This window comes from Candoia aspera, chromosome 1, assembly GCF_035149785.1.
Source record: "Candoia aspera isolate rCanAsp1 chromosome 1, rCanAsp1.hap2, whole genome shotgun sequence".
Lineage (NCBI taxonomy): Eukaryota > Metazoa > Chordata > Lepidosauria > Squamata > Boidae > Candoia > Candoia aspera.
In genome coordinates, this window is record NC_086153.1 from 234,843,527 (window position 1) to 234,869,528 (window position 26,002).

Consider the following 26,002-nt stretch of genomic DNA (forward strand, 5'->3'; position numbering starts at 1 on the left):
CACTCTATATAATTTTATGTTTATCTTTTACTTATGTAGAAGTCTTTAATAAAAATTATCTTTTAAAAAACCATTCATTATATTTCTTCATACCTTTTTTTCTTCAATTTTACTTCCTTACACCATGCTTATATACTGATTCATACATTGCCTTTTCTTCTTTAAACTTTGGGCTTCTTTTTTTCAGGAGCTCATCAACTCCATCTAACAACTTAATAAGTCTTCTCCTTCCTCTTCACCCTTTCATTCTTCCTTAATATATTTGTTCCTTCTCCATATATGCCCAAACCACTCACTTTTCTATTCATCACCAATTCATTCTTGACACTATCTCTTCTTGTTTTACCTCACACTTCTTATATACCCCATTCCCATTGCATTCAACCCACTAATACGTTTCTCCTGGCATACCCAACTTTTGCTTCCAGATAGCAAAGGGTAAAAGCACTTTCATACACAACCATTTTCACTTCTTTTGACAAACATGTATTCCTCACAATAGCAGATCACATACTACCCACTACCTTTCTACCAGCATTTGCACTTCTTAAAAATTTCTATCCAAGAGTCTTTTCAAATTCAAGCAATCGATAAATGTTGTTAATAAGTAAACAAAATTTCCCATCTTTAGTAAACGTTCTACCAAGGTATACAAATTCATCTACTTGCTCTAGTTTTTCCCCATTTATATATAATATATCATTCAATATTTAATTTTTAGTTTTTGGTCATCATATACCCAGCCATCTTTAGAAAGAAACACAATATAAACACTAGAACTTTATGAAAAACATCTAATCCATCATGTTGAGCAACTCCAGGCATGATTCAGCTGAGCCAGGAGAGCTGTCTCAAGGAAAAATTATGACACTTACACAATTAGGAGAAAAAAATGATGTCAAAGATTGCATTCCATTGTGCTCTACCTTAATTCTTCCTCCCTTGGGTGTCTCTCTGGGACTACAACTCAAGATGTAGAAAGTCGCTCCCATCTGATACTTCATTTTATTTCTGCGCTCTGCAACGCACAGTGTACAGATTCACCCCTTCCAGCCATCAGTAGCCAAGAATAGTACTTCAAAGCAGTGTTGCTGATTGCTCGGGACAATGTAGAAAAGGCCCTTCGGAGGATCAACATGCTTTAATCTCCTTTTTAAATCTGTAAACTTTCCTGGGCAGCAGTTCAAACCAGAATCATGGTACTGTCTAATAAATTACTTTTTCTGCATTGCCCTTTTTTGATTTCCATGCTTCAATTCTGCCCCAATTTAGGAGAAAGCTACATAGAGAAGCCTCTCTATAATGTTACCTCTTTTTTTTTTTTTTTTTTACTACACTTGTCCTCAGAATTATTCTTAAGTTCCTTCCTTGTCTGCAAATAAATCTTTTGGCAGTCTGTTTCCATGTTAGTGTGCTCTCTCTGTGCAATTCTGAGCACAGTTCTGGGTCTCTGAAGCAGCACAAAGACACCATGAGTCGGTGGGTTGATTGGTTTGTGATTCTTTAAAATGCTGTTTATGTGACTTTATCACCAGATTTTTTTCCATTTTCTGGAATGTACTTTACAGTATCAAGGAGATACAGAGCTATTCTTTCTCTTTTCCCCCTCATTCCCCCTTCTCTTTTCCCCTCATCTTTTTGTCCAGCAGTTTGCTGGTTTGCTCTTACAAGAACCCTTGCCCAATCACTTACAGATGACTTTTGGAATTAGGTTGGGAGCTTTATGCAGTTAGACCAAGATTACAGCTGCCCACGCTGGATATAAGATTTCCACAATGCATGTATATCAGGAAGAGCTGACCTTGACTTAGCCTAAAGTTTGCATTTACCACTATTTGAGATGTGTCCTTGGAGATATGTTTAGCCATGATGGACCCTGTTTGTTCCTTTCTCCAGCTTGCCATGATTTTTCTTTTAATTGGTCTTCCTATGGGTCTTTCCTCCTGTCTAAAATTCTTGCCCTGCTGCTGTTTGTTTCTAGCAGGCCCTGTGATGACAGTGACATACACATACCGTGTGGCTGATGCCCGCCTGGGCACCTTCTCACAGCTTCTGCTTCAGTGGAAAGGCAGCATCTACAAACTCCTCTATTGTGAGTTCTTAATCTTCATCTCATTTTACTTCGGCATCAGCCTCATCTACAGGTGAGCATTTACAGTTCCCCAAACCTGGAGAGCTTTCTTTGTGAAAGAGGAGATCAGGAGGGTAGCTTTGTCCCTCTTAATCTGGCAGTTACTTTTGTATCTTCTGAGGACATGCAGTGAGCGACCGCCTCTCTAAAACTGTTTTCCAGTCTTCTTTCTGCTCTCCACACACTTCTCAGCAGATAAACTGCACAGCGTAATGTTGCACAACAGTACTGCTTCTAGGACTGCCTTTCATTAATAAGATTTTCCTTCTGAGGGGCAATTCATAGGATGTCATCTCCCATTCCTTATTTCTGCTTTCCCCCTGCTTCTTTAGTCTCTTTCATTTCCATAAAAAATGTTCAAGTTATACTGTCATAGAGATTAAGAACTTGAAACAAAACATTTGCAAAATAATAATGGTAAATTAATGCTTCTAGATTGAAAATTCTTTCTCTTTCCCCTCCTCCAGCATGTCAAAAAAGATAAACGCTTATTTCTTTTTCACTTTCTCTGACCATCTGAGACTAAAAGCAGCAGCCACTTGTTTAAAAATACACAAACCAATTCCTCTCTGTAATGGCCTTCCCCAACCTGGGCACCCTTTAGATGTGTGGACTTCAGCTCCCAGAATTCCCATACAGTGTGGCCGTTGCTGAGCATTCTGGGAACTGAGAATGCCCAGATTAAAAAAGATTGCTCTATAGCCTACTATGGCTATTGCAATTCATTGTTACCATACATGCTTATATACACACATATTACCACTTTTCTTTGAACAGATTCAAAATAGCCAGTTGATTAAAGATAAAACAGGGTGACTGATCTGATACAAAAGATCTAACCAATAGCAGTTCATAATTGCCAACATTCCTATAATAAACCACAAAGGAATTGCTATCTGCAGTAAAGGTTACATATTCCACAGGTTTAAAGAAAAGTCTTTTGAATAGTCAAGAAAAACTGGTACTTTCTTACAGCAAAAGTGCTGCATTAAGACATCTAGCCTTTGTGGAATAAATAAAAACAAGTGTAATTTTGCAAAACCGCAATAACTATAATCAAACCCCAGAATGTACAGGAATGCACCTGAGGCCATATTAGGTAAAGGTAAAGGTTTCCCTTGACGTAAAGTCCAGTCGTGTCCGACTCTAGGGGGTGGTGCTCATCTCCGTTTCTAAGCCTTACAGCCGGCGTTGTCCCTAGAGACGCTTCCGGGTCATGTGGCCAGCATGACTGCACGGAACGCCGTTACCTTCCCGCCGAAGCGGTACCTATTGATCGACTCACATTTGCATGTTTTCGAACTGCTAGGTGAGCAGGAGCTGGGATTAACAACGGGAGCTCACCCCGCCGCGCGGTTTCGAACCGCTGACCTTCCGATCGACAGCTCAGCGGTTTAACCGCAGCGCCATATTAGTAGAGCAATTAATATTTTCTTTGTTCCCACCAGTAAGAAATATTTTTGCCGTTTTCAGACATATCCCAATGTGTTTAATTGCAGGTTAATTCTGAATGAGAGTCAAAGGCTGATGTTTGAAAAACTGGCCCTCTATTGCAATAGCTATGCTGAACTGATACCTGTGTCTTTTGTGTTGGGTAAGGTTGCAAAAATGTGAGACAAATGGTGTTAATGGTGAAGTCTCTATATGTTAGTTAACTGACTCATTTACAACAAGCACCAGCTCAAACCTTAGTCCTTAGGGCAGAAAATCCAAATGGTGTTTCTGGTCTTCTATGTGATCTTTTAAAATTGAAATAAGTATTAATTAATTAGTGTTTAATGAAACCCACTAAACCAAAGTCCACCTGAACTGGCTGCCTCTAATCCTATTTATAGTCCATTCTCTCCAGTGGGTTCACCTCACTTCATTCTCACTAGAGGCAAAATAGCGATTAACAGATAAAGTCCCATTTGTGTTGAGTCCAACTCCTGGTGACTTCAGGGACAGATCCTTCATATTTTTATTGATAACATTATGGAAGCAGGTTACTGTTTTCTTTTTCCAGATTTTTTTTTTTTGGCTTCCCACTAAGTGTAGCCCCTGGTTTTTATTTTTCCTTTTAAAAGGATCACAAAAACTGGGGAGGGTGGGAGGATGATGATGAATTGTTAATTTATAGTATATATAATATTTTACAAACCTTTGTCCTACTGCCAAATGTTACTGCAAGACAATTTTGCGGTGCCCCTTTATTTATGACCAATATTTTTATCTCCAAGTGATCAAAAGGTTGAAAAATACACAATACTTCTCAGCAAGAGCTTAAGTGAAACATTCTACCATTCAGACAGCTATTTCTCCCAGCATAAAATCTTTGTAGTAATACAGTAGGTCCCCAGTTTAAGAACATCCCAGTTTACAGATGACTTCTAGTTAAGAACAGATTTCCATAAAGACTATTATATTAAAAATCTGAGTTAAGTAGAATGTTTCAGGCTAAATACACAATACTGCTTTGTGTATTATTAAGATGTTTTAGTGTATTTGGAAGCATTTCTTAAGTGTTTTAAATGCATAGAAAGGTAAAATATATACTGTATACTAAGACAAACATTTGACTAACTGATACTAAATATCTGTTCTGACTTACACATTCGACTTAAGGACAGGCTTAGGAATGGAACTCGATCTTAAACCAGGGACCTGCTGTAATTTTGATTATTATTACATATTCTGAAACCCAAGTTGGGGCTTTCATCAAAACCTCAATTTTGTTAGAAAAGCACATGTATTCTGGACAATTAAGTACAAAGAGTGGGATTCTGTCCACAGGTAACTGACTGACCTCGAGTTGTGCCTCACTGTCCTCTTTTCTTTCTAGGCTTCTATGTAACCTTAGTGGTATCTCGCTGGTGGGGACAATACGAGAGTATCCCATGGCCTGACCGCATTATGAATCTGGTTTCAAGTGGTGTGGATGGGAAGGATGAGTATGGGCGTCTTCTGCGGCGCACACTGATGCGCTACATCAATCTACTGAGTGTGCTGATCTTGCGCTCAGTCAGCACTGCAGTCTTCAAACGGTTTCCCAGCATGGAACATGTTGTGACAGCAGGTAGGCATTGCCAAGACAACTCAGTGGTGGCCAACTAGCTAAGACAAAATGCAATGGAAGTCTGTGCACCCCCTAATGATGCTTCTGGGAAATCCAAAGTTGATTGCAGCTGTCTCCAACTGGATGTCCTTCAGGTGTAATGGACTGTAACTCTTACCAGACCCTTCTAGCAGGGAATGATGGAGGAAATACTGTATTCCAATACATCTGGGGAACACATGGTTAGGGAAAAATGGCTTACCAAGATGCAGACTGTGAGAGTAAATAAGTAATGTTATTGATTACCATTCCATCCTACCTGCCTTTTCTCCAAAGGATTCATAGCATCATACATAGTTCTCTCTCGTTACCTATTTTTATCCTACAAAATAGCTTAGAAAGCTATTTCTAACCCACTCAATGAGCTATAGGACTGTGACAATCTGAAACGGTCCTTGTCTGATATCCCCTTCTCAACAACGCCTCTCAATCTCACATTCAGTCTATGAAGTTGGAGGGTTCAATCACTTGGAACAGTTGCAACTGTTGCTTATAGTGAATGTCAGAAGGCAGATGACAAGTAACAGGGTTTGATTTCCTTTGGGAGAATATTACTGAATCCTTGTGAGGTTTATAACAGTCAGCTCCCATTGAGTACCATCACTTAAAAATCCAGGTGCTTAATATTCCTTTGTCAGGACCAATATTCTGGCCACATAACCCACATAGATAACCCTATGGATATCCATTAATCTTATTGCAGTACTGAGTGATATACTCAATCAAATTAGGAGGCCTATGCAGACTTTCATGATCACCAGTTGTGTAAAGACTTAAAAAGAAAAAGGATTGCTTCAAGCAGCTTCAGCAGTTTGCCCAGGCCATTAAGACTCCAGCCTTTCAGCCTCCTCTAGGTTGTTTAGTTATTTGGTAAATAAGTAATAGGCAGGCCCACAGCTAGGGTCTGTGTCCAAACATGGATTCCATGCCCATTTTGGTGCCCCCCAGCACTCATTTAGCCCCCCCCAGCACAGCACCCGGGGCACATGCCCCGGTTGCCCCCCCCCCCGCCCCCGGTTGTGGTCTTGGTAATAGGAACAGTCTTGTCTCTGTGACCTTCTATTTACAGGCTTGACTATTTCTATCCTACATTTCTGCTTAAAAACAACCAAAGTAAATAGTGTGAGATCATTCAGCTCTGAAATCAGATCCCAGATTTAACAAGGGATCCTGTAATCCAGTAATGAGTAACCAGGTGGATGTATTGCTTCATCCTTAGACCTACAAGCAAGCATGAAAGTTGGAGGGTGTTTGGAGAGGTTGTTTAAGGGGCAGAGCCATGCCTTGACCAAGCCCTGTCAGCTTGAGGCTGGTGTACCTGATGGACCTCCTGGATCCCTGTCTGGGGGATCCAAAGGCAGCTTTTTCCCACCAAGAGAACATTTCATATCAGGAATTTCTGCAATCCGTCAGCGTGGGGAGGATAACCAGCAACAGCTTTCTATGCTAACAGGCCCACTCCCTTATGGGCAGTCTCTCCTTTGCCAGCAGAGCCAGTGAATTGGCACCAGCAAACCATCCTACGCTTTCCAACAATCAGCCTGGGTGGGTATGAGATAGGATTTTAAATTTCAGTTGCAATGTTTTATTTCTGTCGGCTTTGTTGTTCTAATGTTTACATTTCTCCTTATTCTGTTACTGTGCGTTTTTATTGTTCTAAGATTGCCTGTAAATGTTTACACCAGTGTTTCTCAACCTTGGAACTTGAAGTCCACACATCTTAGAGTTGTCAAGGTTGAGAAACACTGGTTTATACTGAAGAACTGTATAGAAATGTTATTAATAAAACCATTTAAGAAATGCTGCCACTGCAGCCCACTGTTTATATTCTAGGGGATAAATCCAATTGAACTCTCTATAGCTAATTCTGAATAAGAACAGCTAGTTGGACTTGATGGCCTAAATGCCCCCTTCCAACTATATAATTCTTGTCTAAATGGGTATAGGGGAGTAACCTAAAACTATTCAACTGCTCTGCAGTGTCCAGTGGAAAAAAATCCCTTTCAGAATCCCAACTCATCATATATTGAAAAATGCTCTCCTCCCCCACCAGAAGTGATCATTCGTACAGGGAGAGGGCATGGAAAATCTTACACTGTGAATTCAGTTCAAGGGTTGTGATTTGAACTATACCTGATCTGGCCAGGAGGGGCTGGGCTCTGGGATTCTGCAAATGCAGCTTCCATTCCAATTCATACTTTGTTCCATTTCCACCACAGTTTCATAAAACTGGTGCCTTTCCATGGCCCTTCTCACACTTCTCAGCTGAAAGCTTATTGCCTGCCTCCTTAGTCAGCCAGCTTAGGAAACAAGCAAGCACTCAGACTGGCTACCCAGAACTCACCTTAGTCTGAGCAGATCTAATTACTGGGGGGGGTGGGGTGCTGCTTTTCAGCTGACCTTCCAGCATCTGTTATGCAGGCCCTGCTGTGTTTGGGTCTTTCCTGCTTACTCTACAGAAAGATGCTTTGGTTTTCTGTCCCCAAATTCTTGCTTGATGGCACCACTATCTCTGTCTTTCTGACTCCATCTTTGTCATTTTTTTAATAACTCCCAGGCAGACCAATATCTTTTCTCCCTTCATCAATTCCAAGTTGTCCTAAAAAGACCAAATAACCCTTCTATTAGTTGTTGGTCCCCTGCAAACTTGTACTTACTATAGACTGACCTCCCTGAAGAGTTGTACCCAACACTCAGAAGTGCCTCCAAACAAAAAAAAATACTGCTATATAATTTTAATAATAAGCAGATCCACCACAGAAAGATTTTGCAGTCCCACTAGGCATGAGTATGCATGATAGGCCCTGCTGAAGTGCTGCAGCTCATAGAAGTGAGTTGTTCTGCCTCAGGAGGTATAATTTGCTTAAGTTGGTTGCTTAGCTTCGCAAACACTTTAGAAGTAGGGAAACAAATCTGCAACTCTGCTTCACTATCAGAACTGGAATTTAATTGGATTTCCTAGTCTCATGAATTCCAATGAAGTGAAGCATCTGTTGAAAGATCAACACAGCCCCAATACTTGTAAAGATGGATACATGAGCATCAGATTAACAAGCAAAAGAGAAATTAATTCTGTATGTCTTTCTCTAATGCAATTTCTAGTACTGGAGCTCTATCTAGTGGCCATTCTTCATTCTATTTCTGCCTTTTATTTCCCTTTGCTGTGATTCGACCCCCACCCCCAGCTTGGAAACTTATTCTTTAAAAAATCTAATTTTTCAACAGTGCCCAACAGTGTGATGAATATGAAAGAGCAACTGACAAAAGGGAGTTGAAATCTGACAATATTTGTCATTAAGGCAAATTCAATCTGTGCGATTAGACTACAGAGCTAATCCAGAGGGGTTCTGCTGAAAGTTTATTTTGATTTGAGATTGAAAAAAATACTTTTAAAAAAATTTGTTGAAGGAAAGGAAAAATGCAGTGAAATTATCCCAGACTGAAGATTTTGTGCTTAGAAGATGAACAAGGGATGTGTGTGAATGTTCTGTTTTTCACTGTATATCACCTGTCTAGTAGACTGATGGCTTCAGCTACATCCCAAAGGATATTATCACTAGGAAACTCCTCCCATGAGACTTTTTAAGATCAGGAAATATGGATAACTATGGTTGATGGAGTAGAAAAAACAAATTACCCAGTCTCATTACCCTACAGCAATAAAATCAGCATAAAAACATGCCATTAAAACTTTGAAAGATACCCTAAAACACCTTGAGAATGACGTAGAAAGAAGTCAGAATTCTTCTTCAAAATGGAAAGTCAGAGTTTGGCTAAGCCATTCAAGCATGAATTGTTGATATTCCATGTTTCATACACATTAAGGATCAAACTGTGAACAACTTGTTACAACAGCAGAAATCAGTAGAAGATAGAGAATTCTGTGCCCTGAGATACTCACTTAAATAAATAAATATAAATAAACAAATAAATAAACCAAGTATTGTATCATTATACAGTAGTAGCAAAACTAGGTAAACTAATTTGAAACAGGCAATGTCAAGAGAAGGAATGAAGTAGCATTTCTGGAAAGTGCACAACTTCTGGCCTACCTTTCTAGCCCACAGAAATCATGCAAAATGTAGTAAATATATGCAAAATTGCCTGATTTTACATATTTTATGAAGTAGCAGGATTCTACTTTTCTTGGAATGCAGTGTACAGGATATACAGAAATACACATTCTTTCTTTGTGTTAAGTCAGTTTTCCTGTACCCTCCTTTCCACATACTTGAAAAAACTGGGCTTATTATACATATCCTAAACTTTTCCTTCTTCAGCAAAGCATCATTACCTTGTCGTGGTGCTGGAGCTTGAGCACCTCAATGATGCCATAAGCTAAACCGTGAAGGGCCACCCAAGACAGGAAGGTCATGACAGAAAGGTCAGACTAAACGCAATCCCTGGGGAAGGTAATGTCAACCCACCCCAGTATTCTTGCCATGAAAACTAAATGGATCAGTACAACCAGAGATATGTCGGAATGCCATTGGAAGATGAGACTCCCAGGTCGGAAGATGGTCAAAATGCTACTGGGGAGGAACTGAGGATGAGTTCAACTAGCCCCAGATGTGATGACGCAGCTAGCTCAAAGCCGAAAGGACGGCTAGCAGCCGATGGTGCTGGTGTTGAACGGCGAATCCGATGTTCTAAGGATCAACAGGCCATTGGAACCTGGAATGTAAGATCTATGAGCCAGGGCAAATTGGATGTGGTTATTGGTGAGATGTCAAGATTAAAGATAGACATTTTGGGTGTCAGTGAACTGAAATGGACTGGAATGGGCCACTTCACATCAAATGACCACCAGATCTACTACTGTGGACAAGAGGATCACAGAAGAAATGGAGTAGCCTTCATAATTAATAGTAAAGTGCCTAAAGCAGTGCTTGGATATAATCCAAAAAATGATAGAATGATCTCATTTCGAATTCAGAGCAAGCCATCTAACATCACAGAGATCCAAATATATGCCCCAACCACAGATGCTGAAGAAGCTGATCAGTTCTATGAGGATCTGCAGTACCTACTGGACAACATGCCTAAAAGAGACGTTATTTTCATCACAGGAGACTGGAATGCTAAGGTGGGCAGTCAAACGACACCTGGAATTACAGGTAAGCATGACCTGAAATTACAGGTAAGCATGGCCAAGAAAGAAGGAAAGCAAAAGGCAACAGTGATAGGGGGAGATATGCCCAATTAAATGCAAAATTCCAGAGGTTAGCCAGAAGAGATAACGAATTATTTTTAAACAAGCAATGCACAGAAGTGGAAGAAGACAATAGAATAGGAAGGACAAGAGACCTCTTCCAGAAAATTAGAAGCATCGGAGGTAAATTCCAGGCCAAAATGGGTATGATCAAAAACAAAGATGGCAAGGACCTAACAGAAGAAGAAGAGATCAAGAAAAGGTGGCAAGAATATACAGAAGACCTGTATAGGAAGGATAACAATATCGGAGATAGCTTTGATGGTGTGGTCAGTGAGCTAGAGCCAGACATCATGAAGAGTGTGGTTGAATGGGCCTTAAGAAGCATTTCTAATAACAAGGCATCCCAGCGGAACTGTTCAAAATCTTGCAAGATGATGCTGTCAAGGTAATGCATGCTATATGCCAGCAAATTTGGAAAACACAAGAATGGCCATCAGATTGGAAAAAATCAACTTACATCCCCATACCAAAACAGGGGAACACTAAAGAATGTTCAAACTATCGAACAGTGGCACTCATTTCACATGCCAGTAAGGTAATGCTCAAGATGCTGCAAGATAGACTTCAGCAGTTCATGGAGTGAGAAGTGCCAGATGTACAAGCTGGGTTTAGAAAAGGCAGAGGAACTAGAGACCAAATTGCCAATATCCGCTGGATAATGGAAAAAGCCAGGGAGTTTCAGAAAAACATCTATTTCTGTTTTATTGACTATTCTAAAGCCTTTGACTGTGTGGACCATAACAAATTGTGGCAAGTTCTTAGCGATATAGGGATACCAAGTCATCTTGTATGCCTCCTGAAGAATCTGTATAACGACCAGGTAGCGACAGTAAGAACAGACCACGGAACAACGGACTGGTTTAAGATTGGGAAAGGAGTACGGCAGGGCTGTATACTCTCACCCTACCTATTCAACTTGTATGCAGAACACATCATGCGGCATGCTGGGCTTGAGGAATCCAAGGCTGGAGTTAAAATCTCTGGAAGAAACATTAACAATTTCAGATATGCAGATGATACCACTTTGATGGCTGAAAGTGAAGAGGAACTGAGGAGCCTTATGATGAAGGTGAAAGAAGAAAGTGCAAAAGCTGGCTTGCAGCTAAACCTCAAAAAAACCAAGATTATGGCAACCAGCTTGATTGATAACTGGCAAATAGAGGGAGAAAACGTAGAGGCAGTGAAAGACTTTGTATTTCTAGGTCCAAAGATTACTGCAGATGCTGACTACAATGAGAAGATGTTTAATCCTTGGGAGAAGAGCAATGACAAATCTCGATAAAATAGTTAAGAGCAGAGACATCACGCTGACAACAAAGGTCCACATAGTTAAAGCAATGGTATTCCCAGTAGTAACATATGCTGCAAGAGCTGGACCATAAGGAAGGCTGAGCGAAGGAAGATCGATGCTTTTGAACTGTGGTGTTGGAGGAACATTCTGAGAGTGCCTTGGACTGCAAGAAGATCAAACCAGTCCATCCTCCAGGAAATAAAGCCAGACTGCTCACTTGAGGGAATGATATTAAAGGCCAAACTGAAATACTTTGGCCACATAATGAGAAGACAGGACACCCTGGAGAAGATGCTGATGCTAGGGAGAGTGGAGGGCAAAAGGAAGAGGGGCTGACCAAGGGCAAGGTGGATGGATGATATTCTAGAGGTGACGGACTTGTCCCTGGGGGAGCTGACGACCGACAGGCAGCTCTGGCATGGGCTGGTCCGTGAAGTCACAAAGAGTCGGAAGCGACTGAACAAATAAACAACAACAAAACTTCCTTCTTGTGTACCTTGTTTCATTTTGAAGAATAAAGTTCTCCTTCTGTCTAGGTTGTGGTATCTAATTTTTGCTGGAGGAAGTGATCTGTAACTTCCTGAAGAATGAGAATCTGATATGAGCAAGGTTCTAGTGAAGCAGCTCTTTATAACTTTAACAGCAAGAGGGTGAGCAGGTACCCAAGGGCATAGCATACCTAGTACTCAGTTGAGCCAACTAGTAGACTACAGGCATGCAAACAAAACAAAAGGCAGAATAGACTGTAAGTTTACAGCTGGACAGCTGTTCCTCAGTGGAAGTGGGCCAATCAGTTGGCCAAGTCAAAAGCAGTCAGTTGATGCTCTGTCATCCAAAAAAGTAAAATACACATCAGCAGCACAAGTGTGCTAAGGAACTGTGTGGCTACATAAAATATTAATGGAGTATGGAATAGATGAACCAAAGCCAGCAGTGTTGTCTGAACACAACCAGGAATGTATTCACTCTCCCAGATGAACACAAATCCAGGACAAAGCAAGAGACACATATGTGAGATACACAAAAGAGGGGACTTATGGAACTGAAATACTGCCTATTGGCAGACAGATTCACTAAGCTTTTGTTCAGAGATTGACTCAGACCACTTTGAGAGATGATGGGAGATTAATGTATGAACCTATGAGAAGGGATGTTGCAAGTGTGACTTCAGTTGCACTGACTCTCAGCAACTCACAACCTACCAACACTAGGTACAGTGGGGTATGAATAAAGAGTTAAGAATTCCTTCTGTGTTCCTTCTTTAGCTCTTACTGTACATTGCCCATGAGCTTTCTAACTTCTTCCTGCCTTTATTTCTCAAGCATAGATGTTCTCTTGGTTCTCACTTGAAAGGATACTTGAAGTTAGGCTTTAGCCTGTCCTCCATGTAATTACTACAATAAAACCTCTTTCTGTTGAAGTTATAAAGAGATGCTTTATTAGTCCTTCTTCAAATTAGATTCCCACTTTCTAGGAATAAACAGATTGCTTCTTCTAACAGTTTTCCTCCTAGAATATGTCTTTACATTTCAGGAATTTCAATCATGGAACTCAAACACAAAATAATTTCAAAGCTTACTGATACATTCATTCTTCAAAACAGAAACTAGGTACTGTAAGTATACAAACAGCAGAATCCTTTAACTGTCTTTTCTATCACCTCTTCCTTTCTACCTATGTAGGCCTGATGACACCAGAAGAGCATAAGAAGTTTGAGAGTTTAAATTCAGCCCATAACAAGTTTTGGATCCCATGTGTTTGGTTCTCAAACTTGGCAGTGAAGGCACGTAATGATGGACGAATCCGTGACAGTGTGCTGCTCCAAGGCATCTTGAATGTGAGTTATACTGTATACAGTATATACCTAGTGTGTCATGCTTTGAGTTCATTAACTGACCATTTTTAGCCTCTGTTAGGGGAGAAGCACCAGCAAAAGAACTGTTACAGTTCAGCCTTCGCCAAGCTAGAGGCCTCCTGATGGTGCCAGATAGGGCTGTATAGCAATTTAGATTTGGAAGAGAAAAGGTAACTTGGACTATTTGGGGGCACTCACAGAGCAACTGTCAGCAATTCCTTAAAGAAGTTGCATCTTTTCCTGGGCTTGCATGGCTGCCCTCCAGAGCTGCAATGCACTCCTGGGAAAAGACACATTTGGTTTAAGGAAATGTTCTGAATCTCCACTGAATCTAGATCTCTACCCAGCCCTATTATCATATTGCAACATTCATCATTTCAGCCATTGGGCTAGCTGACTGTAGGCTGTGGAGGCAATACAATTCACCTTGATAGCACCTTGGTGGGAAAGGTTTCCCTAGACCAGTATTTCTCAACCTCAGCAACTTTAAGATATGTGAACTTCAACTCCCAGAATTCCCCAGCCACCACTGAAGTTGAGAAACTGCCACAGACTATCAAGAATGGATGGCAGGAAATGGATGACAGGTAACCTAGAATCAGAGAGGCTTTTGGTGCAAAGGAAAGTGGAGGATTAATGTAGAGAAGTTATCAATGTCTTACTACATCTTTCCAATTCTAAACAGAAAAAAAAAACTTCTTGTGGAACAAGACTTTTGACCGTAGTCACTCTTATTCTCTCCTAGGCCAAAACAGCCTGATCTAAATAAAAACACTTTGGCAACACACTTTTCAGAGATTGCTGATCAGGCACATGGATAAAAAATAAATACTGAAATCCTGAAGTGGGAATTCTATAACTAAATTTTATTTCCTCTAATGGTACTTGTCCTTCCTTCTACCAGGAAATGAACACGTTGCGCAGCCAGTGTGGGTGTCTCTATGGATATGATTGGATCAGTATTCCCTTGGTCTACACACAGGTGAGAATTGGATTTCAACTGTCTTTTTTCTTTGACTGCAACCAGAATTAGATCCCATTTATGTGTTAAGGACATACACCTCTTATGTACCTTGTATTAGGCCTTTCTTACTGCTCTGTTGAACTGCTATCTAACCATCCTGCAGGGCTGGCACACTCTGGGTTCCTTCAATTAGACAATGTCATCTGTTGGGACCTTGGAAGTGCGCCTTCTCTGTAGTAGCACTACAGATGGCCTCCACCCTACTGTTGTACAGAAGGGCCTTGAAGACCTGGCTCTTCACCCAGGCCTTTGGCAAAGAAGAACAAGACCCCTCACTTCATCACGCTTGCCATCTTTTTTTCTTTATTGTTTATGTTGTATTGTAATTTCTTTGATTGTTGAGAGTCGGGCAGCATACAAGTTTCATAAATAATAATAATAATAGTTGTTGTTGTTGTTGTTAGTGGCAGTAGTAGTACTGCACTGGCCTGAAATTTCCTGTTCCCATTGCAGATCCCATGGCTTGATCCCACTGCTTGTTCCCATTGCTTTTATTTGCCTCTGTTTCTGGTCACTGCCACTCAGCTGACTTCCCTCCAAGCGAAAGGGTATAGAGCCTAACACACTGGAATATGCTTGGATAGTACTGGAATAAGAAGGAAAATTACTTTAACATTTAAGGATGTCTTAAGGCAGCTTCAGTTGTGGGCTGGGGATGAGATGAAGCCAACATCATGGGGATCTGGCAGAAAAAAAATATATTGCTAGAGCATTTTTGTGCCACAGTTAAGAGCAAGTAGGGAATAGCCTCTGTGTATTTAAGTCAAAATGGTTACATGTGTGCTATGCACTAATTGTCACGCACACTTTTTCCTTTATATTTATTTTCCATAGAAAAACAGGAGTTTTCATGACTTTCCAACAGGCCATGCTTTCTCTGGAGCCTTAACAGCAGTTTCTCAGCTATTGGAAAACCATCCTTTGGCCTTTAGTGATAGCAACCTGCATGCAGAGAACACTGTTATCCACTTCGGGCACCAGGCAGATTAGTTGTTCACCTCCACCCGAACCACAGCCTGCTGTTTAGATAACGAACTTCGTTAGACTCTGCTTTGCAGTGGAAGTAGGATCTACTCCTCATGGACCAATAAAGTTAATGGGAAATTCATACTCAGCAGAGCTAAGTGTCCTGCAAATCAGAATCCAGAGCAGATGGAACCAAGACCTGATGTCCATGGGAATTTGCTTGGTGTTGAAAGGCACAGCGCTTATGGAAGCCACACTACTTGTGGAGAGTCTTTGTTGCTAGACACAGAATTGAGTAGAGTGGATGAAAGGCAACTTGTGTCTTGCATGTTCTCCAGATGCCTTTACATTCACTGTTCCTTTGAAGATAAGGTAGCACTTGCTTCCTCTGCCCATTTCACCTCTATCCTTTTGTTTACATCTCTTTGTTTCACTGGCTGTGTTGTGCAGCTGGAATCCTGTTTGCTCTAGCAGGCGGAGTAAAGAGTAAAAGAGCAGAAACTGCTGCTTTAAGTTATCTGCTTAAAGAATAATTGTGGTAATTGTGCAAGAAGGCAGCCCTAGGTGACAAGTCTGTTAGTATTGATATAGAACAATAATAATTTTTACCAAAGTATACTAGCGTGAACTCCAAATAATGGGCTTGTTTCTACAGAATAAACTTATTGCAGGATGGCATTTGATGTTTAAGTTGCTAACAAAGGAATTATTAAAAGAGATCAGCGTGTAGGTTCTAGCAGAGGTTCAAATTTATCTTTGTGTTAAAGAGATTTACGCAATGGCAGGAACAAAATTCTGATTCCAGATTGTCCATGATGTAGAATTTATATGGAATATTAGCAGTGGTAGCCCTAAGAATGTCTCATCTGGGATGCAAAAATATAAAAAGAACAGTGTATAAACTGTAGTTTATTTCAAAGTCTGGATTAAGCAGAAAAATAAATACAAAAATGGGATGTAGCTCTTCAAAATCTTCATAGCTTTCCAAAGAATGTTTTCCTCCTGAGAGTAACTCTGTTTTGTTTTAGTACTTTATTAGTCCCAGCTGTACCAAGAAAGATCTTTATTTCCCCATCTAGGAAGGGAGTGAACTAGGCAAGTGCAGGAGGATATAAATTTAAGGTTGTAAATGGAATGAAATATGCACTCAGATACTGGGGAGAGTAAGCAAAGTTTCTATAGAGAAAAGGTTACAATTGAGCAGCATGGTTTAAATAGGCAGCAGCATGGTTTAAATAGGCAGAAGAGAGGGCTATGTGATGTGGCTTGCAGCAGATGTTTAGACATCTGTGGCTCATAGGTGATACAACATTTGCAAAAGCACACACAGCAAAAGAGATGTGACAAGTTGTGCTTGTTGAAGACATTGAATTTAACCTCTTGAACTAGAGACTTGAGTGTAGATAATGGTATTTCTGCCCCTATAGAAGCATGGTTTGGAATGAGTTGTATTAAGTATTGCTCCTCAGTATAAGCCTATCCCTAGTAAACCAGGGTGTTTCAAGAGATCCTAACAATGTTTCTTTCTCTAAGGTTGTCACAGTAGCTGTTTACAGCTTCTTCCTTGCATGTTTAATTGGCCGGCAGTTCCTGGATCCAGCCAAGGGATACCCTGGCCATGAAATGGACCTCTATGTGCCCATTTTCACCTTCTTGCAGTTTTTCTTCTATGCTGGCTGGCTAAAGGTCAGTTCAAAAGGGGGTTGTGCTCCCCCAGGGAACTTCTGTTTGCTAGGATAGTATTCTGGAGCTGTTTCTTAAGTGCCAAAACTATGTTATGCGTGAGGTAAGGCCAACTCAAAATTCCAATGAGATTCAAATAACATGTAATGGTGGCATTATTAATTACAGGTATGCCTTTTTATATACTATGAAGTAGATGGTAGAGGGAGGGTGATTTAAAGCTTTAAAAGGGCCTGTGATATAGCTTCTCCATCTACTCCTCTTTTACCCCAGCAGTCCTTAGCTCCAGCAGTGTTTTTTCCAGGCAGTTTCTAAACTCAGAAATGAGACTGATTAAAAGTTAGTGAATATGGGAAATCTGCAAGTCTAATAAATACAAATATATTGTAGCTTCCTTCTCTATAGAGTCCTAGATTACCCTACTCTTCTAATTGTACTCCTTATTCCACTAACAGGGAGTGTCATCTTAAATATAAGAGTGCAACACTGTATATTTTCCTGGACCACCACTGAAGTTACATTTTTCTGATCTTCTCCTTATTCCCATATCACAGGTAGCAGAACAGCTCATCAATCCATTTGGGGAGGATGATGATGACTTTGAAACCAATTGGCTTATTGATAGGAATCTGCAGGTGAGCTGAAGGACTTAGAATATGTCCCTTTGAGATGTCTCAAGAAGAATTCTCAGTAGTTTATGATACACAGCTTTAGATGAAGAAATTATAGCATACATCAGAGCTTAATTTATATTCCCTCTCAGTAATTCAATAGCTGTCTCATATTCAAAGGAAATACGGTTTTGAAAAGTTTTATATAATGTCCTTACCGTTGAGCATATTACTTGTCCGGTATGGTGTTACCCTGTCATAAAAACTTGTATGTTTCTACAGTAATTTCATCTTTTCAACATAAATTCTTTTACTTGCTTTCTGCGGGTGGATGATTTCTGAAAACTTGAAGTTTAAAGACAAAATCTCCTATACAGAGCTCTGACTGAGCTTTCACTTATGCTTTCTTGCCTGTTACTCATTTGTCATTCGTGAGGTCATCTGATTTTTTTCTGCATCTAAAAGGACTAATTCCACCAGTCTTACTGCTTAGAAAGGGCTACACAGTTTGTGAACCATCTAGCTATAGACTGAACTTTGGAGGTTTAACAAACCTCCTAGTTTTGTTGCCAGCTTGGGACTTAAGGACTTATCAAGCCATAATTCATTCTTATCTTAGTGCAGAACCCCATTGTCATAAGCTATCCAGATACTAAATGGCAGAAAACATGCCTATAATTGTTTCTTAGATTGCAGCTGTCCCCAAATTATTAGAACTGGGTGCTTTCTCAGAAATGGAGAAATAAAGCATAACACATTCACCTACTATGGCTGAGACAGTGTGCCGTATCTTGGCAGGTCTCCCTTATGGCTGTGGATGAGATGCACCAGGACTTGCCAGCCCTGCAGAAGGATCCGTATTGGAATGAATCAGACCCCCAGCCACCTTATACTGCAGCAACAGCAGAATATAAGCGGACATCTTTCCTTGGCTCAACCTTTGACATCAGGCAAGTGAAGCTACAGAAAATAACCACAGGGATCCCTTTCCTGCCATAGAAAGTACATCTGCAGTGGGCTGCTGCCTGTTTCTATATATTCAGCTGAAAATATTAACAGTATTAAAGATTAATGCATCTATTTTTATAGTAATTTTATTAAACGTTACAATAAAAAGATAAAAACTAATACAAACTAGAAACATAAAAAGAATATATAGAAATATAGAAAGTACAGAAAAGAAGGGAAAAAAGAAAAAGAAAAATAGAAAAGAAAAAGAATATAGTTAAAAAAAGAAAAGAAATATACAAAGAAATGACTTCTCCCTTCATTACAAGTACATCACTTTCAGAAATTGTTCTAGAGCACTGGGTGAGTCTCCTTCAATCCTTAGGGAAAGAAATTTTAAATACAGGTTTAAGGTGGTTGTTTTTTTTAATTCCTTTCTTTTGGAATAAACCAGCAAAGAGGTGATTAGAACATTGATTTTGGAAAGTTACAAATGGACTAAGGGTACAGATGGATTTGAAATAAGATTTTGAAATTAATTATAAGAATCCTTTTCATGGAAAAATGCTGTTCTTTTGAATTCTTAAAGATTAATGCATCTATTATGGCATAAATCTCCTTTTTCATCTGATAAATGAACTGTACTCCTTGTTATTTTGCTGCAGCCCGATTAATGTTCTGCCTCTGGAAGGTGTACTGTACATCTGCTGCAAACCTTGAGATTCCCCCGGGGCCTTCTGATGTTGTTTCCCTCTTGTGGGTGGGTGTCCTCATTCTCTACATTAGAATTTACACTCAGAGAATATATATAGGATTGACACACCTCCGTATTTCACACCAGATTAGGAACCCAAATCGTTTCGTTTGACCAGTTTGAGACAATGGGAAGCTTTTTCATATGCCATCCATTACAACAACTTCATTCATTCAAACCCAGTTTTGTGAAGCTGCTTTTGTCAAGTTACCAAAGCAAACTGTTTCCTTTAGTCCTACTGCAGTTTTCTCCTTGAGCGCTTTGTAAAACAAAGATTGCTATCCAAGCATATCCAGTTGTTTACTGCCAAATAAGACTGTCTCTAAAAGGACTATGCTACAAGTCCTGAAGGATGGAATTATCACAACGTGTCACAGCATTCAGCTTTTCTTGGTGTGATATGTAATGGTTCATGTTTTTTCCTTTTGTAAGCACGTACAACCTTGCTCGCAGTTAAACTGTTCAAAGCAGGATCAGCCCTATATAATTAGGCAGAATCAGGCAGTCACCTCAGGCAGCTAATTTGGTATAACATGAAAGGGAAGCAAATTCTTAAACTATTCCATTGAAGGAGTAGCAGTAATAATATTCCTGCTTGGGAGTTGGGAAGGCACTTGTGAGCTTCTCTGCCAAAGTGCCAAAATAACGTGGCCAATCACAGAAGTTATGCATCTTGAATTGATTTTATAAAATGTACAGTATTCTTGTATGCATTTGACGGGGTTAAATTTATATTGTATGGATTTTACGACTGGAAACCCCGTAAAATTTCTTTGTTAAAAAAAGGTACAGTAGGGGATACGTGAATACAGAGTGATACACATACAGGGCCTCATAAGTTTGTGAGCACCTTGCTGCTCTGCCAAAATGTCTTGGGCAATCAAGAATGATGAATGTTGGCATATTAATATCAACAAGCACAGACAAGAGTTGGCATCAGGAGTTGGCATGGATAGGCACACCTGTGAGCTTCTTGAGCTTGCTTCATCTCTTCCTCCTGAGTATTGCTCCCCACTTGTTCCCCTATCTTCTCCCTTAGCTTTGTTGTTTATTCGTTTAGTCGCTTCCGACTCTTCGTGACTTCATGGACCAGCCCACGCCAGAGCTTCCTGTCGGTCATCAACACCCCCAGCTCCCCCAGGGACGAGTCCGTCACCTCTAGAATATCATCCATCCATCTTGCCCTTGGTCGGCCCCTCTTCCTTTTGCCTTCCACTCTCCCTAGCATCAGCATCTTCTCCAGGGTGTCCTGTCTTCTCATTATGTGGCCAAAGTATTTCAGTTTTGCCTTTAATATCATTCCCTCAAGTGAGCAGTCTGGCTTTATTTCCTGGAGGATGGACTGGTTGGATCTTCTTGCAGTCCAAGGCACTCTCAGAATTTTCCTCCAACACCACAGTTCAAAAGCATCGATCTTCCTTCTCTCAGCCTTCCTTATGGTCCAGCTCTCACAGCCATATGTTACTACAGGGAACACCATTGCTTTAACTATGCGGGCCTTTGTTGTCAGTGTGATGTCTCTGCTCTTAACTATTTTATCGAGATTTGTCATTGCTCTTCTCCCAAGGATTAAGCGTCTTCTGATTTCCTGACTGCAGTCAGCATCTGCAGTAATCTTTGCACCTAGGAATACAAAGTCTTTCACTGCTTCTACATTTTCTCCCTCTATTTGCCAGTTATCAATCAAGCTGGTTGCCATAATCTTGGTTTTTTTGAGGTTTAGCTGCAAGCCAGCTTTTGCACTTTCTTCTTTCACCTTCATCATAAGGCTCCTCAGTTCCTCTTCGCTTTCAGCCATCAAAGTGGTATCATCTGCATATCTGAGATTGTTAATGTTTCTTCCAGAGATTTTAACTCCAGCCTTGGATTCCTCAAGCCCAGCTTGTCGCATGATGTGTTCTGCATACAAGTTGAATAGGTAGGGTGAGAGTATACAGCCCTGCCGTACTCCTTTCCCAATCTTAAACCAGTCCGTTGTTCCGTGGTCTGTTCTTACTGTTGCTACTTGGTCGTTATACAGATTCTTCAGGAGGCAGACAAGATGACTTGGTATCCCCATACCGCTAAGAACTTGCCACAATTTGTTATGGTCCACACAGTCAAAGGCTTTAGAATAGTCAATAAAACAGAAATAGATGTTTTTCTGAAACTCCCTGGCTTTTTCCATTATCCAGCGGATATTGGCAATTTGGTCTCTAGTTCCTCTGCCTTTTCTAAACCCAGCTTGTACATCTGGCAATTCTCGCTCCATGAATTGCTGAAGTCTACCTTGCAGCATCTTGAGCATTACCTTACTGGCATGTGAAATGAGTGCCACTGTTCGATAGTTTGAACATTCTTTAGTGTTTCCCTTTTTTGGTATGGGGATATAAGTTGATTTTTTCCAATCTGATGGCCATTCTTGTGTTTTCCAAATTTGCTGGCATATAGCATGCATTACCTTGACAGCATCATCTTGCAAGATTTTGAACAGTTCAGCTGGGATGCCGTCGTCTCCTGCTGCCTTGTTATTAGCAATGCTTCTTAAGGCCCACTCAACCTCACTCTTCAGGATGTCTGGCTCTAGCTCACTGACCACACCGTCAAAGCTATCCCCGATATTGTTATCCTTCCTATACAGGTCTTCTGTATATTCTTGCCACCTTTTCTTGATCTCTTCTTCTTCTGTTAGGTCCTTGCCATCTTTGTTTTTGATCATACCCATTTTGGCCTGGAATTTACCTCCAATGTTTCTAATTTTCTGGAAGAGGTCTCTTGTCCTTCCTATTCTATTGTCATCTTCCACTTCCGCGCATTGCTTGTTTAAAAATAATTCCTTATCTCTTCTGGCTAACCTCTGGAATTTTGCATTTAATTGGGCATATCTCCCCCTATCACTGTTGCCTTTTGCTTTCCTTCTTTCTTGGGCTACTTCTAGTGTCTCAGCAGACAGCCATTTTGCCTTCTTGGTTTTCTCTTTCTTTGGGATGTATTTTGTTGCCGCCTCCTGAACAATGCTGCCAACTTCTGTCCATAATTCTTCCGGGACCCTATCTACTAAGTCCAGTCCCTTAAATCGATTCCTCACCTCCACTGCATATTCCTTAGGAATATTAGTGAGCTCATATCTAGCTGATCTGTGGGTCTTCCGTAATCTCTTGAGTCTGATCCTAAATTGTGCAAGAAGAAGTTCGTGATCTGAACTACAGTCAGCTCCAGGCCTTGTTTTTACCGACTGTACAGATGTCCGCCACCTTTGGCTGCAAAGGATGTAATCAATCTGATTTCGGTGTTGTCCATCTGGTGAAGTCCATGTATAAAGCCGTCTCTTAGGTTGTTGGAAGAGAGTGTTTGTTATGCAGAGCGAATTGTCTTGCCAAAATTCTATCAGCCTATGTCCTGCTTCATTTTGTTCTCCCAGGCCATACTTACCTGTAATTCGAGGTGTCATTTGACTGCCCACCTTAGCATTCCAGTCTCCTGTGATGAAAATAACATCTCTTTTAGGCGTGTTGTCCAGTAGGTGCTGCAGATCCTCATAGAACTGCTCTACTTCAGCTTCTTCAGCATTTATGGTTGGGGCGTATATTTGGATCACTGTGATGTTAGATGGCTTGCCCTGAATTCGAATTGAGATCATTCTGTCGTTTTTTGGGTTGTATCCAAGCACTGCTTTAGCCACTTTACTATTAATTATGAAGGCTACTCCATTTCTTCTGTGGTCCTCTTGTCCACAGTAGTAGATCTGGTGGTCATTTGATGTGAAGTGGCCCATTCCAGTCCATTTCAGTTCACTGACGCCCAGGATGTCTATCTTTAATCTTGACATCTCACCAATAACCACATCCAATTTGCCCTGGCTCATAGATCTTACATTCCAGGTTCCAATGGTCTGTTGATCCTTAGAACATCGGATTCGCCGTTCACCACCAGCACCGTCGGCCGCTAGCCGTCCTTTCTGCTTTGAGCTAGCTGCGTCATCACGTCTGGGGCTAGTTGAGCTCATCCTCTGTTCCTCCCCAGTAGCATTTTGACCATCTTCCGACCTGGGGGTCTCATCTTCCGATGGTATACCGACATATCTCTGGTTGTACTGATCCATTTAGTTTTCACGGCAAGAATACTGGGGTGGGTTGCCATTACCTTCCCCAGGGATCGCATTTAGTCTGACCTCTCCCTTAGCTACAAGAGGAGAATGTAAAGGGAGCAGCAATGGGAGAGAGGAGAAGGAAGTGAGGAAGGAGCTGCACTCAGGTGATTCTGCTCATTGGCTCTCAGTGTGGCAAGCAACAAGAGCAATAATGGGGAGGGGTAAGCAACAGCAACTGCCCTGAGGAAGAGGTGGACTCTTTGAGCTACATAACCAATGCTGAAGGACAGGAAGACCGCTGAACCTAGAGACGGTGCTGCTGAGAGTTGCCATGGCCTTTGAAGGATTTTAAGAGGGTTGGGAGCAGAATGTTCATGTAACGTTCCCTCCCCTTCCCTGTGTATGTCTTGTCAATATCATTTTCCTTCCTCCATTGTAATTTGATCAGTGGAGTCAATGGTTCCCTTAACAGAAGAGCAGGGGGAAATCCAAAGTATTGAAATTACTCTTGTGGTTTATGTTTGCACTTGTCACCTCCCCTGCCTTGAAAGAAAAGTATTGATTTGTCTGTGATCATATAAAATGCAGTAGCCCAGCTTCACCCTCCCCTCAAAGTCTCTGCTGCAGACCTTTGATTTCAGTTCTCTTCTTCAATCCCTCACTGTATTCTACTGTCTGCTTCCTTTTTCCAGCATGCAGAAGGAAGAGATGGAATTCCAACCCCTGGAACAGATCAAGGAGAATGAGGAAGCAAACCACTCAACACCATTGTTGGGGCACATAAGCCGTTTCCTGAATGTACAATCCCCCAGTTTTACCAGGTCACCAAGAATGAGCCTGATACGTCGGAGGAATGAAAATGTCCCTCCTTCTCCTTGTTATGCTTATATGGATGGGGGCAGGCTTGGGAACCGCCCAAGTATTAACCAGCAAAGGGGAGACAGCTCCCCACTAGGCATCAGTTCTCAGGATCAATGGGACACTGCAGCCAGTAAACTGAGAGAATTTGATGCCTTCACATCAAGCCCTTTCTATGAGAGGGCTGGATTCTACAGTGCTCCACAGACACCCATCAGCTCGATCCCAATGATCTTGCCATCCCAGCGTCAAAACCGAAAAAAACCACCTGCTCTCTCCAGCATTGCTGCCTGTTCCACTTTTCTGAGGGACCATACTACCAGCCAGTCTCCTTGCAAAGCCTGTGATATGGACAGAAGTGAGAACTTGCTTGGCTCAAGATCAAAAGAGACTTTTTTGTGGCCAGCTGAAAAAAGCCAAGTTTCAGACTCAGTCATGCCAGATAAAGGAGACACAAAAAACATAAGCAGTTGGTCAAAAGAAACATCTCCTCTCGGAAGTCCAGAAGGAGCTCTGTCCTCAGGGGACTCTGTAAGCACCAAGTTCCCCTTCTTTGTTGAGTGCACAGGCCCCGAGATGCAAGCCAGTTTCAAGAGCTCGAATAATCTGAAAGGCCACCAGCAATTTCCAGATAAGACAACAGCTCCAGACCACTCCAGCTCCCTTTATACTCATAGCATCAAGACTCCTAATAGCAATGGCCCTGCTACTGTCTTCCCCTTCACCCCTTTGACTTCCCCAGGGCTTGAGACATCTCATCTGAGCAAAGGAACTGCTGTTGCTGGCACTGGCTCAGAAGCTTCTCTTGGAGTTAAGGAGCCAGATAGTCCCACTGTTTCTGGAGCTGCAAGTGACCCAGGAAGTACTTACTACTCTGAGGAGCAGAGAAAAACCACAAGCTCTTCGCCCAATGACTCTGGCATCTCTCTAGCAGAGAGGGACTTTGTGGGATTAATGGAAGTGATCATGGAAATAAGTGAGAACACAAGTGATGAAGGGAAGGGAGACAAGGGACAGTTCAGTTAAGGGGGCTCAGAGTCTATGGATGCTATGGGAGGGATTGCTTTATTTTTAAAATTGTTATTCAGCTTTTTAAGGGTGGTAGAAGTGCACACTACAGACTACAAAACAAGTGGAATATCAGCATTAAGATGGACACTCATTCCATAAATGCATATTTCCTATCATTAACAGGCAAGTTAAGGGCCATTCATGGAATTTCAGCATCACACAACTAAGGAAATATCTCTAATTTCAGCAGGGTTTCTTTGGTTCCATGTTTAATCTTTTGTTTGCTATTTTATTTGAAAGTACCAAAAATGGGACCTTGCTGCCAGTGCTGCAAATGTAAATCCCACTCCAGGGAGAACAATGGAAAGAGAATTTAACCAGGACAAATGATATAATCAGTGTGCGTTCATTTCCCAAGGATGCAATGGCTTCTTTTTTCCCCATCGTCCCATTAGCATACTTACAAATGGGATTTCTTCTTGTGAACATTAC

At 41.1% G+C, this 26,002-nt stretch overlaps 1 protein-coding gene across 1 annotated transcript; it reads left to right on the forward strand.

Moving 5' to 3' along the window:
* Positions 1-1,992: 1,992 nt before the first annotated feature.
* On the forward strand, positions 1,993-25,783 carry LOC134487417 (bestrophin-1-like). The gene is made up of 9 exons (XM_063289206.1): positions 1,993-2,144; positions 3,631-3,725; positions 4,953-5,186; positions 13,414-13,568; positions 14,491-14,568; positions 17,110-17,262; positions 17,814-17,894; positions 18,669-18,820; positions 24,334-25,783. The coding sequence occupies exons 1-9, from the start codon at positions 1,993-1,995 to the stop codon at positions 25,523-25,525; spliced, it is 2,292 nt and encodes a 763-aa protein (XP_063145276.1). The 3' UTR covers positions 25,526-25,783.
* Positions 25,784-26,002: the final 219 nt, after the last annotated feature.